The sequence below is a fragment of the Ranitomeya imitator genome, chromosome 6, assembly GCF_032444005.1.
Source record: "Ranitomeya imitator isolate aRanImi1 chromosome 6, aRanImi1.pri, whole genome shotgun sequence".
Lineage (NCBI taxonomy): Eukaryota > Metazoa > Chordata > Amphibia > Anura > Dendrobatidae > Ranitomeya > Ranitomeya imitator.
Window position 1 is genome coordinate 178,805,655 of NC_091287.1, and position 17,362 is coordinate 178,823,016.

At 43.5% G+C, this 17,362-nt stretch overlaps 1 protein-coding gene across 1 annotated transcript in view; it reads left to right on the plus strand.

The window, feature by feature from the left end:
• Positions 1–17,362, plus strand: part of GRB10 (growth factor receptor bound protein 10) — a 424,392-nt gene that overhangs the window by 390,635 nt on the left and 16,395 nt on the right. Inside the window, exons 10-12 of the mRNA XM_069730339.1 lie at positions 5,897–6,007; positions 10,873–10,971; positions 16,714–16,785. Coding sequence (XP_069586440.1) covers positions 5,897–6,007; positions 10,873–10,971; positions 16,714–16,785 — 282 coding nt within the window. The remainder of the gene's footprint in view (positions 1–5,896; positions 6,008–10,872; positions 10,972–16,713; positions 16,786–17,362) is intronic.

Here is a 17,362-nt window from a genome sequence, read left to right on the forward strand (position 1 = left end):
GCTGCTTTTCTTTTTTTTTATATACTGTGTGTGTATATATATATATATATATATATATATATATATATATATATATATATATATATATATATTCTCGTATATATATATATATATATTCTCGTATATACTCGAGTATAAGCCGACCCCCCTAATTTTGCCACAAAAAACTGGGAAAACTTATTGACTCGAGTATAAGCCTAGGGTGGAAAATGCAGCAGCTACCGGTGAATTTCAAAAATAAAAATAGATGCTCCATACCGTTCATTAGTGCCCCATAGATGCTCCATAGAAAGCTGTGCCATATATAATGTTCTGCACCATTCATTATGGCCCCATAGATGCTCCACATAAAGCTGTGCCACATATAATGCTCTGCACCATTCATTATAGCCCCATAGATGCTCCACATAAAGCTGTGCCACATATAATGCGCTGCACCGTTCATTATGGCCCCATAGATGCTCCACATAAAGCTGTGCCCCACATATAATGCTCTGCACCGTTCATTATGGCCCCATAGATGCTCCATAGAAATCTGTGCCATATATAATGCTCTGCACTGTTCATTATGGCCCCATAGATGCTCCATATAAAGCTGTGCCACATATAATGCTCTGCACCGTTCATTATGGCCCCATAGATGCTCCATATATAATGCTGCTGCAATAAAAAAAAAATCATACTCACCGCTCAGGACTCCGGCGCTTTCAATATTTACCGCTCCTCGTGCGGTTCCGGCTCCAGCACTGACGCTCAGCAGAGGGCGCGCACTGACTACGTCACCGTGCCCTCTAACCTGAGCGTCACTGCTAGAGGACGCTGCAGACAGAGCCGCACCGGAGCGAGGAGCAGGTAAATATCGCGCAGTGCTCCCCTCCCCGTATACTTACCTGCTCTCGGCGCGGTCCCTGCTTCTCCCGGCGCTGCATCTTCTGCCTGTATTGAGCGGTCACAGTTACCGCTTATTTACAGCAATGAATATGCGGCTCCACCCCTATGGGAGGTGGAGCCGCATATTCATTGCTGTAATGAGCGGTACCATGTGACCACTCGGTACAGAAAGAAGCTGCAGCGCCGGGAGAAGCAGGGACCGCACCGGGAGTAGGTAAGTAATAACTAGACAGCCCCCGCTCCCCCTCCCCTGCCGACCCCCGGGTATGACTCGAGTATAAGCCGAGAGGGGGACTTTCAGCCCAAAAAAATGGGCTGAAAATCTCGGCTATATATACATATATATACACCAAAAAGAAGGCAGCACTCCAATTCCTTTAAGAAGTGAAAAACTGAAGTTTATTCAGACCCACATCTCTGCACATCTCTCGTAAACTTCAGTTTTTCACCTCTTAAAGGAATTGGAGTGCTGCCTTCTTTTCTTCTATTTGGTATATAACTTGGGTGGATGAATGGACCGTCTTACCTAGGAGGCTTGGCACCCACCGGTGAGCATTGTGCTGTTCCAATTTTTTTTCATATACATACACACACACACACACACACACACACACACACACACACACACACACACACACACACACACACATACACACACACACACACACACACACACACACACACACACACACACACACACACACACACACACACACATACACATACACACACACACACACACACACACACACACACACTTTATCTCGCCCTGTCCTTCAAACCGCACATCCAAGCTCTTGCCACCTCCTGTCGCCTCCAGCTCAAACATATTGCCAGAATCCGTTCCTTCCTCAGCCCACAATCTACTAAATCTCTTGTGCATGCCCTCATCATCTCCCGCCTCGATTACTGCAACACCCTCCTCTGTGGCCTCCCCGCTAACTCCCTTGCACCACTCCAGTCTGTCATCAACTCTGCTGCTCGGCTAATCCACCTCTCTCCTCGCTACTCCCGTTTCACCCCTCTGCAAATCCCTCCACTGGCTCCCAATTCCCCAACGAATCCAGTTCAAACTACTGACACTGATCTACAAAGCCATCCACAACCTGTCCCCTCCCCCTATATCTCTGAACTAATATCCCACTATCTTCCCTCACGTAGTCTTCGATCCTCCCAAGACCTCCTACTCTCCTCCACACTTATTTCCTCACACAACCGCCTCCAAGATTTCTCCTGAATATCCCCCATCCTCTGGAATTCCACGCCTCAACACGTCCGATTATCCACCACCCTCAGATCCTTCAGAAGGAACCTGAAAACCCATGTCTTCAGGAAAGCCTTCAGCCTGCCATAACAGAGCTGCCGCCATGTCACCAACAACCCAAGCTGCCGCGTCGCTGCCGCCCCACCAACCACCCGAGCTGCTGCTTCACCACCACCAGTGCTGCAGCACACCGACCTCCTGTCTCTTCCCTATTATCACGAAGAATGTAAGTCCACAAGGACCGGGTCCTCTCCCCTCTGTACCAGTCTCACTCTAAATTTGTTTACTGTCAACGATATCTATAACCCTGCATGTAACCCCTTTTCACATGTACAGCACCATGGAATTAATGGTGATATATTATATATATATTCACTGTTAGGAAATCATGTGTACCACAAAGTGAACACTGTTTGCACCAAACAGGTCTACATAGTTTTTTTGTTTTTAAACTCGAACTCCAGATTTTTAGTCTTGGTACATTGTATGGTAGAAGTAAATGCAGTTTTCAAAGCTGCAACATGACCCACAAAAGCAATCTTATCATACAGCTTTGCGGGGAAAAAAAACTGAATGGTCTTGAGGAGGATAATAGTTTCAACACCAAACCAGACTAGATGAAAACCTCAAAAATAGAAGTACTCCTCTTGTTAAACGCCCTAATGAGCATTCAAATCATGATTTGATATCATAAAGCACCTGCCAAACAGAAAATGGAGAGATACTATTATGGTATTGCTGCCATCATCCACTAACACAATACATAAACAGTATTGCTAGAATGTTGCAAAAAAATGGCAGAGTAAAGTGATACATCTAAAGTGGTCACACAGACATGTACACAGCCAATGAGGAGTGGTTTGATAGAGACACAGAAGCCCAATATGTATCTGCTTCAGAGGTACTGGTGTCAACAAAATTAGTATTTTACCTAATAACTATATAATGCCAACATCAGAATAAAGTAGGCAGTTTACTTCTTCTCCACAAGAAAACCTGATGCTGTCCACCAGGAGCTCATATAAAAAAAATGCTTGCTAGTTGATCCTGTGTGCGTGCAAGGAGACTTTACAGCTTGTTTAAACTGTGTACACCTAATCTCAGCTAAAATTTTTCCCATAATACATTATGCTTGGTAATCTTGCAGAATAAAAAACTATTGTGCATGTACTAATTAATTAATACCTATTCCTAAAACAAAAAAAGTATGAACGGGAGCAAACTGAAAGCATTTTTACACTGAGTGGTGATCATTTTGGAAAAGTAATCATTGCCTATTACGGTAGTTACCTATTACTGATCTAAAACCTGCAGCAAACCTGCCACTGGACACAACCATATTGCACTGCTCAAAACTGGTTATCACAAACAGAGCAGTTGCTCCTTTAGTTTTTGTTGGGCTCGATTGATATGTGCTCCCATTATTATGTACTGCACTGATGGAAACTAGTTTGGGATCAATGAAGAAGGATGTAACGGTAAAGTTCAGGGTCTGTTCCGAACACCTACTGTTCGGGCACAGACTTCACCAGGAAGTCCGTTTTACTGTTTGGGTTTGGCTGCCCGAACACCGGGTTTTTCTCTTGCTGTCATCTATATGGCAGCACGAGAAACATTGGAGGCTCTGATCAGCGGTAAGAGTAATACCACCATTCAGAGTGCTGCAGTTTTAATGCTGTCAAGTGACAGCTTGAACCCTGCAGGTGTGACCTGAAGTAAAAAAGTTTACCTCTGGTCACTGGCGTAATCTGATGGGACTACTACTCCCATCAGCCAACTTCTACTGCCGCTAATAACAGCGAGAGCAGGTGGCGGCAGATGAGAGCATTAATCAGTCAGCACCTGCGCTTGAAATAAAATAAAATAAAAAAAATACCTCATGGGTTCCCCTTCACTTCTGATAACCAGCCAGGCAAAACTGACAGCTGCGGGCTGCAACCCTCAGCTGTCAGCTTTAGCAAAGTTGGTTATAAAGAAAAGAGGGGTCCCCGTGCTATTTTTAAAAAATTAATTAAATAGTTAAAAAAATAAATAAGAGTACCCCTTCCCCATTTTTGACAACCAGCCAAGCTAAAGCAGACATCTGGGGGCTGGAATTCTGAGACTGGTAAATATTGGCCTCTGCAGCCTAAAATAGGTGCCCAGAAAAGGCACATCTAAATTCTGGTGCTTTTCCTGGCTCTTACCACTTGCCCTGTGGCGGTGGCAAGTGGAGTTCATATTTGTGTGATTGTCACCTTTGTTTTGTCCGGTGACCTCAATCACTCAGCTTGGTAATGGAGAGGTGTCTGAGACACCTCTCCATTACTAATCCTATAGTCATATTGTAAATAACCACACAGCGAGAATAAAGTCCTTTATTTGAAATAATAACGAAACACACTTATTTAAAAATAACACACAGGTTTACTAATTGAGTATGTTTTTAATTTATCTTTAAAGTTTTAACTTTTAATTTATTTAAAGCGCAGGCTGATGTATACTGCCATCAGCTGCCTCCTGATCAGAAGGCGGCATAGGCTGATGAGGAGTAGTCCCATCAGCTGATGCCAATGACCGGAAACCAAATTTTATTTTTAACTGTTCGGCCGTACCCGAACATCCAGGGGTTTGCCCATCACTAAGGGTATGTGTCCACGTTCAGGCTTGCTTCAGGATTTGGTCAGGATTTTATGCAGGTAAAATCCTGACCAAATCTGCCCCTGAGGTCACTGACAGGTCACCTGCAGTGTTCTTGCGTGTTTTGCTCATTGTAAGGACATGCTGCGTTCTGAAAAGATGCGCCGCATGTGCGTTTTCGCGGCTATGCTGCATGCGTTTTTTCCTGCATAGTGGAGACGGGATTTCATGAAATCCCCTCCACTATGCTGTAACATCTGGACGCTGCGTTTTTGATGCTGCGGCTCAACGCAGCGTCAAAAACGCAGCGTTTCCTGAACGTGGAAACATACCCTTATAGTAAGCAATGAGCACTCCTCCTCAACGATCAGTAAAATTAAAAATAAACTCCCTCCCTCCCTGTGTGCTAATGTTAATACACTTTTTGTTTTACTGGTATAATTCAAGGATTGGTACATATACACTTTTATTCATTCTTTGGAATGTCATGTAATTTTTTGTTTTTGTTCCCAACTGATACTGACCCAGTTACATTATGTAATGTTTATATATACATTTTGGTTATTGGTGTGTTTTGTTTTGTTTTAGTTACCCATATATGGATATATGTATAATAAAGCACCTTTAAAAAAAAAATGTTAATGTTTTTCTCTGACTAGTGATTTTGAAACCCTTCTGGGATGTCAGTTACTCGTTTTTCTTTCTTTTCCTATTTGTACCCTTAGATGGTTTTAGCAACACTGTTTCCAGTTGTTTAATTATCATGCATGGTCACATCTATTATACACACATGTATGTTTCATGAGAGCGTGCATGCACCATTAAGATAAGCTGCTCAGGTATTGTAGAACAAATGCCGTTACTGCACTTATTATAATCTCACATGGCGTTAACCAAAAAGAAGCACAATAATCTTATTTGTATCACAGCAGTGCACAATAGAGACTTCCTACTGATCTTAAGTTTTATTATTCTATTTTGCTGTGTCTGTGCACTGAAATGTAATTTATATTTAGATGCATACTCATGGAGAACGTGTACATGTCTATCTGAAGCTTCCTAAGCTGGCCTTGGAACTATTTTTCATTTTATACTATAATGTATCTTATACTTTTTATACAGGAACCCAGGCACTTACAAGGAATATCTGATTTAGAAGATAGTAATATTTATTCATTGATATCTTGTAAGAAGCTGTATAATTCACCAACTGACTTTGGATTTTGTGTCAAGGTAATGAAAGCATGCATGATATTCTGGAGTTAAACGTGTTTCAGTGCATAATGGTGAAATAAAATAAAACACAATGTGAGCTGGAGTTGGTACACATATGCAGCACATAAAAGCATGTTCACATTGGCCACAAACCATATAAAACTTACAAAAGAAAAAATCAACAAAATCCCTGCTTGTAACGAAGTAAGAAGCAAAAAGTGCATTTAAGTAAGAGATTTTAGTAATGGCATAAAAGCCATCCCACCACGACAAGGTAACTTTTGCTTTTTTACTTACAGCAGGGGTTTTGTTGAATTTTTTTTTTTTTAACTCTTGTAGGTTTTATATGGTGAAAATAATGTTCTATCACTTGGGCTCTGTTATCGATGGCATCATGACTTCGATATTCAGGATCTTTGGCAGATCTTTCACAGATCCGTTATGATCTATACTACATACATTTTTGCTTATTTATTGGGAAGATTTGGATTGCATTCGGTGTGCTCTTTTCATGTTTTTCACATGTGTAAACAGAGCTTTAGATTTGTGAATATTGCACAGGCATAGGGGTTCAGCTGGGGGGATGAGGGAGGGGGTTGAAACATCTGAGTGGGCCTATAACCTGTAACCCTAATTATAACTATGGTGGCACACTGATTTTACACCCATATAGTGGCAGATAGCAGTCCTGCAGAACATACAAGTGATGACAGTATACCGTAGTTATATATAGTGGCCTACATATGACATTCTTTCAACATGACCACTTTTTCCAGCTAGGGCTGGTCTGCAGAGATTACAACACATTTGACTAATCACATTTCCAGCACCGTCCCAATCTATTCCCAACCTGCACAAACTACTCGACCGAATAATGAGCCGCTGCTGCTGTATGTGTCCCTATTACACCTGCTGTTTATCACAATAGTGTTACTTTTACTTCCCTATATATAGTAATGCTCACCACTGTGCCCTATACATGGTAATATCCCTCCTTTGTGCCTTAACAGAGCATGGGTCACAAGGACCCAGAAAAAAACGACCTCTAAGTCCATGTAGAACATTACATCAATAATCTTTATTAACCATTAAAAATTTGAATACAAAACAGGTAAGGTAGGGTACCACATGGTGTACTGACACCGCACCGACGTGTAATATACCAGGGGCGCACAGAACCAAGGAAATAAAACACCCGCATATATCAATTTTTTATATAGAGACTAAAGCTTCCCCAAGGCGGATATCCAAATTGCAAACAATATATGCATGTGACAATGCCATCTATGACAGGAGCATTAGGTGCACAGTGCTGGATACAATTATCAACCATAGCCCTGCATACAACATGGCAATAAAGCGAAGTCTCACATTTAACAAGGATAGTATATAGGATATGCGTTACCTCTTAGTAGAATGCAGGGTATAAGCTTCCCACGGGTCCGTGCGCCCACCCCGATGTGCGTTTCGGTCGCACACCTTCTTCAGTGGTCATGTTGAATGAATATGCTCTAGTCTCTGCAGCTGTTAAACAGCTGCAACACATGCGGGGATTGCCTAACAGCGCAAAACATGTTGCTACGGGGGCTTGAACATATTATCTAAGCATGCTCGAAATATTCAAATAACATCTGGGCATTCTCTGATAACCCGATATCCGTGCACACTCACTCATCACTAGTACCCACTGCTCCCCAAAACACAGGTTGACCCCAACAAAAGCCCTCAAACTATATACTGGACCCTGCATTAACCACCAAACAGTAGCATTGCCTCTTAATTAGCTTCAATGCTGTATTTAGGACCTCTTGTTGTCCTTCAAACTGTGTAATGGCCCTCATTAACTTTCAGGCTGTATAATGGGCCCCACATTAGCTCCCACACTGTATATTTGCTACCATGTTGTATAATAGCTTCCACATTGGCTCCCATACTGTATAAAGGTCCCTGCATTAGCTGCGCACTCCGATACAGTTGAGGGTAGCATAGCTGCAGGTGGGCCCCACTGAGCTCGGGGCCGGGAGCGACTGCACCCTCTGGCTTTTCACCAGTAGCGTAGCTACCGCGGCCGCAAACTGCAATAAAGATTGCAGTAAAGTTTAAAGAAAAAAAATTAATTTCTCAGTTAATGTTAAACAATTTCTTTTTTTTTTTAAACACCTAGCATTTCAGGAGAGTAGGGTGGTCGCCAATCAATGGTTGAAACTTGTGTTCCTCTCCACAAATAAAAATTTCCTCCGTATTTGAGAAAATGTAAACTTTGCTTATGTAGATTTAAGTTGCAAATATACCAAGGCTGGGCTGACTTCTGACAACTGCTAGGCTGGGAGTAAAGCATGAGGATCTATGCATTAACCAGGAATTGGCCCGCTGTGTTCATTTTTAGCTTGGCTAGTAGTGATGAGCGAGCGTGCTCGGATAAGGTGTTAACCAAGCATGTTCATGTCCTAATTGAGCATTTTCGGCATGCTAGAAAAAAATTGCTCAAGTTGCCGTGGCTGCATGTATTGGAGATGATCGACAGCCACAACACATCCAGGGATTGCCTGTTAGGTACGCCTAAAATACCCGATTGGGACCCAAGAATGCTTGGTTAGCACCTTATCTCAGTGGCGTATCTAGGGGGGGCGCAGTCGGGCCGCCTAATTCGGCGGTCCGCAGTGTCTTCCCCAGCGGCGGCATTCTGCCGCCCCCGGTCAGGGAGTCAGCTGTTCTCTGTGCCGACTGTCAAGCTGACAGCCGACACAGAGAAGCTGCAGAGCGCCGGCTCCCAACGTGTGCAGAGGTGGAGGGGAGCCCCTGCACAGTGGCTGTGGCGGGCAGGGAGAAATCCCCGCAGCTCCGCTGCCCAGCGATCTGTCTTCCTGCTTCCTCTCACACAGACGCGCCGCTGGATGACGTCATTCAGCGGCCGGCTGTGTCAGAGGAAGGCGATGAGATGCTGCGGCAGAGTGCAAGGAGAGGTGTGTGTGAATGTGTGTGTGAGAATGTTTGTGTGTGTGTGAATATGTGTGTGTGGGCGCGGGCAGGAGGGGCGCGGGCAGACGAGGCCCCTTTATATGAGACTCTTCTCTGCGCTGTTCCCACAGACGTGCGCAAACACAGCTCCTCCATAACAAAGGACCCGTCCTGTCTGCTACCGCACCGACTCTATCCAGACACCTCTGGCCGCCATTACTGAAGCCTGTCCTGTGTAATACTGGGGTGTGAATGGTGAAAGTGAGGTAAACATGGCCGACCATAGAAACCCAATTCTAACATAGACCTACACCATGGATGGAAGAGTCGTACAAATTTACAATGGCACAAAGAAGAGTTTCGAACATTTTTGATGTGTGAAAACAGAAAAATAGCTGCTGGCATGGTGACCCCTAATGTCTAAGTCAGGTGGACCCCCATAAGTGTCACACACTCCAGGCCCCCATAAGTGTCAGGCATGGGGAAACCCATAAGTGTCACACACTCCAGCGCCCCCCATAAGTGCCTCAGGCATGAGGACCCCCATAAATGGCTCAATGGCCCTAATGAGGGTTATGGAGATTTAGCATGTGTGAAGATAGAAAAATAGCTGCTGGTATGGTGACCCCCATAAGTGTTGCACTCTCAGGAGCCCCCATAAGTGTCTCCGATATGAGTCCCCTATAAGCATCTCAGGCATGGGGACCCCTATAAGTGTTGCACACTCAGGGGCTTCTATAAGTATTTGAGGCATGGAGACCCCCATAAGTAGGTCAGACATAGGACCTCCATATATTTTTCAGGCACACGTGCCCCCATAAGTAGTTCAGACATGGGTGCTCCATGAGTGTTTCTGGCACAGGGACCCTATAGGTTTCTCACACACAGGTGCCCCTATGAGAGGCTCAGACATGGGGACTCCTGTAAGTGTCTCAACCCCTAACAGACCCTATAATTTTCCAGACACAGATCAATACTATGTGCTATTAATTTTGGGATTTATTGTCATTTTCCCAAGTCACTTCTAGAGCTGCGTTCACATTTTTGGCAGCACCTGATCTTGTGGTTCATAACATGAGAGCCGGGATCTCACCGTGTAACGCTCCTCTAAGCAGAATTGTGAATGCAGCTCTGGAGGGGACTGGAGTATAACTGAGTATAACACATGATGTACAGGGGGATGGGAGAGCTGGCTGACATCTGACATGTCTGGTTATACCGCCGCACGGCCCCCCGGTTTCCCACCTTGCGGCGGCCATATTGATTGTACACACAGTGTATAATATCACTCAGTGTGTATGTGAATGTGTGTGTGAGAATGTGTGTGTGTATGTGAATGTGTATGTGTGTGTGTGTATGTGAATGTGTGTGGCTCAGTATTGGGTGTATCGCGCTGCAGGGGAATGTGCAGAGAAGTGAATGGTGTGTGGGGGGAGGAGAGGGCAATGATGGGGCTGACGGGGAGAGCGCAATGATGGGGATGGTGGAGGAGGAGAGGGCAATGATGGAGCTGACGAGGAGAGGGCAATGATGGGGCTGACGAGGGGCATATGTCCTTGGGGGGGGGCGCCAAAATGAATTCTTGCCCCGGGTGCCAGAAACCCTAGATACACCTCTTCCTTATCTGAGCACGCTCGCTCATCACTACGTTGGCTGCACTATGCGGGTTAGGAAAGTTAAGTATGTGAAATTTACAAACCAGTATATTCCTTGATTAGTTATAGAGTTAAAGTTTTAAAGCAAGACCATTACAGCAGAGTGATCTTGGCAGGTTCACATAAAGTAATAGTAACCTTTCATAATCAGATCTTCATTACTGAAATGTAATTACGGTAGCTTTGTAAGTAAAGTATGCTTTTGTGGTATAATTGTTGGATATATGTCAGGCTATTAGAAGATGTCTTTCTAACTTTCCTTTTCTGTAGCCCAACAGAGTTCTAACAGACAGTAAAGAGCTGAGATTTCTTTGTGCAGAAGATGAACAAACTCGAACTTGTTGGATGACTGCTTTCAGACTCTTGAAGGTATCTTCCTAGTGTAACTGTATTAAAAAATGAAAGCTCCATTTATATTGCACAATTATTGTGAACGAGTGTTCATAGAAGCGCTCGTTCATAATTGTGCAGTCTAAACCAGCTGAAGTGTTGTGCCTGTGTAAAGGTCTGTACAGTTTACAGTAAGAATATTTTTCTTTCACTTGGCAAAAAGAATTGGTGGGGTGACTTGGTGTAAAAAATGCATCTCAAATACATATTTTTAGATCACTTGGGGAAATACAAAAGTGTCAGAATTGCATTTTTCATTAATTTAAATCCAAAATCTTAAATTTCTCACTTAGTGAGAGGGGATAGTATTAAAAAAAGAAAAATAATTGCACCGTTGTTTTCTCACTTGAATTGATAAATTCAAGATTGTTTTTTCAAAAAAATTGAGACCAATACATTTTTTCATTTTTCCATTGATGGCCAAAAGTATTGACACCCCTGCAATTCTGTCAGATAATACTCATTTTCTTCCTGAAAATGATTGCAAACACAAATTATTTGGTATTATCTTCATTTAATTTGTCTTAAATGAAAAAACACAAAAAGAATGGTCCTAAAGCCAAATTGGATATAATTCCACACCAAGCATAGAAAAGGGGGTGGACAAAAGTATTGGCACTGTTTGAAAAATCATGTGATGCTTCTCTAATTTGTGTAATTAACAGCATCTGTAACTTACCTGTAGCACCTAACAGGTGTTGGCAATAACTAAATCACACTTGCAGCCAGTTGACATGGATTAAAGCTGACTCAACCTCTGTCCTGTGTCCGCCACATTGAACATGGAGAAAAGAAAGAAAACCAAAGAACTGTCTGAGGACTTGCGAAACCAAATTGTGAGGAAGCATGAGCAATCTCAAGGCTACAAGTCCATCTCCAAAGACCTGAATGTTCCTGTGTCTACCGTGCGCAGTGTCATCAAGAAGTTTAAAACCCATGGCACTGTGGCTAACCTCCCTAGATTTGGACGGAAAAGAAAAATTGACAAGAGATTTCATTGCAAGATTGTGTGGTTGTTGGATAAAGAACCTCGACTAACATGCAAACAAGTTTAAGCTGCCCTGCAGTCCGAGGGTACAACAGTGTCAACCCATACTATCTGTCGGCATCTGAATGAAAAGGGACTGTATGGTAGGAGACCCAGGAAGACCCCACTTCTTACCCCGAGACATAAAAAAGCCAGGCTGGAGTTTGCCTAAACTTACCTGAAAAAGCCTAAAACATTTTGGAAGAATGTTCTCTGGTCAGATGAGACAAAAGTAGAGCTTTTTGGGCAAAGGCATCAACATAGAGTTTACAGGAGAAAAAAAGAGGCTTTCAAAGAAAAGAACACGGTCCCTACAGTCAAACATGGCGGAGGTTCCCTGATGTTTTGGGGTTGCTTTGCTGCCTCTGGCACTGAACTGCTTGACCGTGTGCATGGCATTATGAAGTCTGAAGACTAGCAACAAATTTTGCAGCATAATGTAGGGCCTCTCCCTCAGAGGTCATGGGTCTTCCAGCAGGACAATGACCCAAAAAACACTTCAAAAAGCACTAGAAAATGGTTTGAGAGAAAGCACTGGAGACTTCTAAGGTGGCCAGCAATGAGTCCAGGCCTGAATCCCATAGAACACCTGTGGAGAGATCTACAAATGGCAGTTTGGAGAATTCACCCTTCAAATATCAGGGACCTGGAGCAGTTTGCCAAAGAAAAATGGTCTAAAATCCAGCAGAGCATTGTAAGAAACTCATTGATGGTTACCGGAAGCGGTTGGTCGCAGTTATTTTGGCTAAAGGTTGTGCAACCAAGTATTAGGCTGAGGGTGCCAATACTTTTGTCTGGCCCATTTTTGGAGTTGTGTGAAATGATCAATGTTTTTTGCTTTGTGCTTCATTCTCTTTTGTGTTTTTTCATTTAAGACAAATTAAATGAAGATAATAATACCAAAGAATTTGTGATTGCAATCATTTTCAGGAAGAAAATGAGTATTATCTGACAGAATTGCAGGGGTGTCAATACTTTTGGCCATGACTGTATAGTAGTTTAGTATAAACATAATGGCTTAAAATGAATTAACGCAGTAGGTTATAAAAATGACATGGGTAATGCTATGTGTAGATTCGCTGAGTAACCTCTAAAACTATTAGATAACCAGTAGGTAGTAGAATACGAAGGCCTGTCGTGTACTTGAAGCTTAATGAAATATAGTAGCTTATCGTGTCCGGGAACACCCTTGGGTGACCCTGCGACTATGTGGGCAGTGAAGATATCTTGCTCATTATCAAAGCTAATTATTAGGCGTAGTAGAGACAAATGTAGTTATGTTCCGCACATATTGACAAGTCAAGTAGGACCATTGTTGGTTCTAGAAGGATTCAGACCATGTTGCCGCAGGAAGGACAGACCCTCGATGGGGGTTGCAATATGTACAATTCCGGACCGGAGTTTTACCAAAAGAGTAGAGGAAGGATACCATGAATAAGCAAAGTGGGACCTCTGGAGCTCCCGTGTAACTGATGAAAAATCTTGTCGCTTTTTCAAAGTGTCTTTTGGTAAGTCTGTGAAGAATGTTAGGTGACCATATGGAAAGAGCAGAAAGTTTTTTTCGGAGGAGAGGTCAAATAGTTTGCCCCTGACCCAGGCCAGGTAAAAGGAGACAATGTCTCTTGGCACATCCAGTTGAAGGAACGAGGGTCTTTTAATTCGGTAGACTTTCTATGATGTTAGGTTCGCTGGTGTCAGGAATGAATTTAGAGATCATTTTGTGAATATAGTGTTTCAAGTGAGGGGGTTCAACAGACTCCGGGACTCCCCTGATTTTCACGTTGCTTCTACGCCTGTGGTCTTCTATAGTTGGCAAGTTACATTTGAGTGAGTTTGTCTCTCTGCAGACTTTCTAGCAAAGCCGTGGTTATAGGAAGGGTTGGTGAAAGATCCGAATGGGGAAGATCATAATCCCCAGGGGGAAGGTCCTCCATGCTGCTATCTGAAGAGTCTACAGAGGGTGCGTATGAGTCTTGTGTTGATGTAGAAGAATCGTTAAGGGAAGATCTTGAGGAAGATAATGGCAAGGAGGAATCAAGGCTTTCTGCAATGGATGTCAACGTGTCCTTTATTTAGGACTCAGATGGGGTGACCATACAAGATGATGCAGTGCTTGACGGATTGAAAGAGCAAGACTTTATCTAGTATTAGGGATTGTTCATCCATTTTTTAAGATGGTCGCAGAAATCTTTCAACAAATTGTCTATCATTCATTCAGTGGGGGGTCTTTCCGTAACTGTCACCCCCTCTGAGCTGGGGATAGAGCATGATACTTCTGTAGTGGAATTCTCCCCCCCCCCCCCCCCCTCGTTGGTACAGTCGCTGGGTCTCTGTAGTGGTGCAGCTTGTGGGTAGCTTTTTATTTGTGGTGCACCATCCGGTCTAGCCGGCATTATTCCCGGACCTTTGACCCTGTGCCCCTCTGTCATCTGGGGTCTGGGTTGGGGTATGAACTCTGGGGCATCATAATTTAGTGTACGGCTGGCAGCCTGCCTCTTTGTATCCCTAGTTGCAGTGTCGCTGCGAGCTGTGTGTGGAGTAGTGGGCGGGGTTTCTTCCTCTCTTCTGCTCCCCGTCCCCGCCGGCATAAACAGAGCTGCGGCTATGATCTCTGAGGCCACGCCGGTCTGGGGGGCTGGAGCATAGGGTCTCAGATTTTAGAGCGGGAGTTGTTGTTTCTCCTGCGGCTGAGTCAGGGCTCCATTCCCTAGAAGCGATGTTGCCGCAATTTGTGGGTGGAGTTATGGGCGGGGACTTGTCCACTCTTCCACTCCTCGGCCCCACCTGCCTATGGAGAGCTGCGGCTTCTATTTCAGTCGGAGCGGAGCGCCCCGGGGACTTCAGAGCAGGAGTCGCTCATGGTAGGTGCTCACCTGCGGGTTGCTTTGCGGCCAGGTCTGGGCTCATCTGTTTGAGAGCGGGGCCACCGCTTGCTGTGGGCGGAGTTGCGGGTGGAGCTCTGCCCCCTCTCGTGTTCCCCGACCCCACCTGCACATGGAGGGCCGCAGCCCCCCGAGTCCCATCCTGGAGGCTGCGCCGACCCGAGATAGCAGAGCCGAGTGCCCCGGGGACCCCAGAGCGGGAACCGCCCACGACAGGAGCTTACCCGGGGTTTTTCCCCCTATTTTTATAGCCAGTAAAGGCTACGCAGACAGCTGCGCGCTGATATTCATAACCTGGGAAGCTCCATGGGTATTAACCCCTTCCCAGGCTACAAACATCAGTCTCCCAGGCGCTGGCTTTCCCTCTCTGGTGAAAATTGCACGGGAGCCCACGCCATTATTTTTTCAATTTTTTATTTATTTTTTTAATTAAACATATTGCATTTAAGGCCGGCGTCAATACCCGGCACTGCCGCAGGCACTCCGGACCGGAGCGTTCAGCTGCATAGAAATACATGCAACCGTACGCTCTGCTCCCGAGTGCCGGTGGCGGTGCCGGGTATTGAAGCGAGAGGATTGTGAATTTCTCGCAATTGTGACCCCGGCCCAACGCAGATTTCGTGTGTGTCTTTATTTAAGGCCGGGATCACACATGCGAAAAACTCAAACGAGTCTCACATCTTAATACCCAACACTGGCACCGGCACTCGGGAGTGGAGCATGCAACTGCATAGAAATACATGCTGCGTGCTCCGCTCCGGAGTGCCGGCAGCAGTGCCGGTTGTTAAGATGCGAGACTAGTCTGAATTTCTCACTTGTGTGATCCATCTATCGTATCAATCATCTGTTTATGTATATCTATCTATTATCTATCGATATATCTATATATAGATCGATATATTTATAGATGTATATTCGATCGATAGATATACCATAGTTCGATACAATAGATATGATAGATCGATACAATAGGTAGATATGATAGATACAATAGATGGATACAATAGATAGATATGATAGATATCCATCTATCGTATCTATTATCCATCTATCAATATATCTATCGATATATCTATGTATAGATATATTTATAGATATATTGGTACATAATAGTTATATCGATAGATAGATACCATAGATAAATACGATAGATCGATCCATAGATAGATATAATAGATACGATAGACAGATACGATAGATATGTATTGTATCTATCTATGGTATCCATCTAACGTATCTATCTACCTGTGTGTGTATATTCTTCAATGGAGTATGTAAAAGAAGAGGTTGGACAAGAAATGACATCACAATTCTTTTTTTATATATATATTTATTGAGCTTACAAAAGCACACACAAATCCACATTAAAAAAACGCATGAAAAACGCATTAAAAAAACGCAGGTGACCTGCCAGTGACCTCAGGTGCAGATTGGGGTGCAAATTTTACCTGCGTCAAATCCTGATGCAATCCTGAACGTGGACACATACCCTAAGGTTTCCATATTGGTGCACTAAAGGGCTGACTTTTTCTAATGAACTGAACCAGGCACCCAGCATGGCAGTTAATGCGCTAACAGTGAAGTTTCCAGAATTAAAGTACTTTATCCAAATGTATATTATACAACTTACTAAAGTCCTTTTTGTGTTGCTTGGCAACCCCTTTAATAACGAGCATAATTCACCATAAAGTGGTTTGTAATTATATGAAGTGATGTAAATGCATTGTTCATTTTGGTTTTCTTGTGTACATTGTATAAAACATGTTTTTTTAAATGGTTTAGCAATGTTAATGTTTCCATTTTCCCTTACAGTACGGCATGCTGCTTTATCAGAACTATAGAATTCCTCTACAGAAGACTTTGCACACAAACTTCTCTGCACCAGTAGGTCTCTACTAGTACTCGTTACATTTTATAGTGAAACGAATGCCATCTCATTCTGAGATCTCTATTATTGTCAAAACACCTAGCAATTCTTCATCATCAAACTCCAATCGTCGTAGGGTTCTGTGGTGTTCTTGGGTCTGTTACCTTGAATCATGTAGAGGCTTCTTGCAGCCTTGATACATAGATTACTGCATTATATTACAGCTATTCACCTATGTGGGGTGTTTGGTTTTCTGCTGACTAACGGCCCACAATAAGATGCATGTAATAATAATAAAGTGGACTGGAATGCTGAAGAAAGTAAATTTTTCTGCAGATATATATAACGAGTGAACAAAGCCAAAGATGAATGGTAGTTTCTAAATCTCATCCATGCTTTGCATAAAAATCCATTTAGGGCATGCAGTGGATTTTTCAATATCCACATTGTTCCAAATTCCAGATATCCACTTTTTATATTGTATTATGGAGATCTGTATCCAGATGCCTTAATCAATGCCTTTTAAATTGAGGCAAGTAAAGAAAAATACGTTCTGCGTTCTTATTTGCTATTTCCTATAGGCATGTCAGTTGG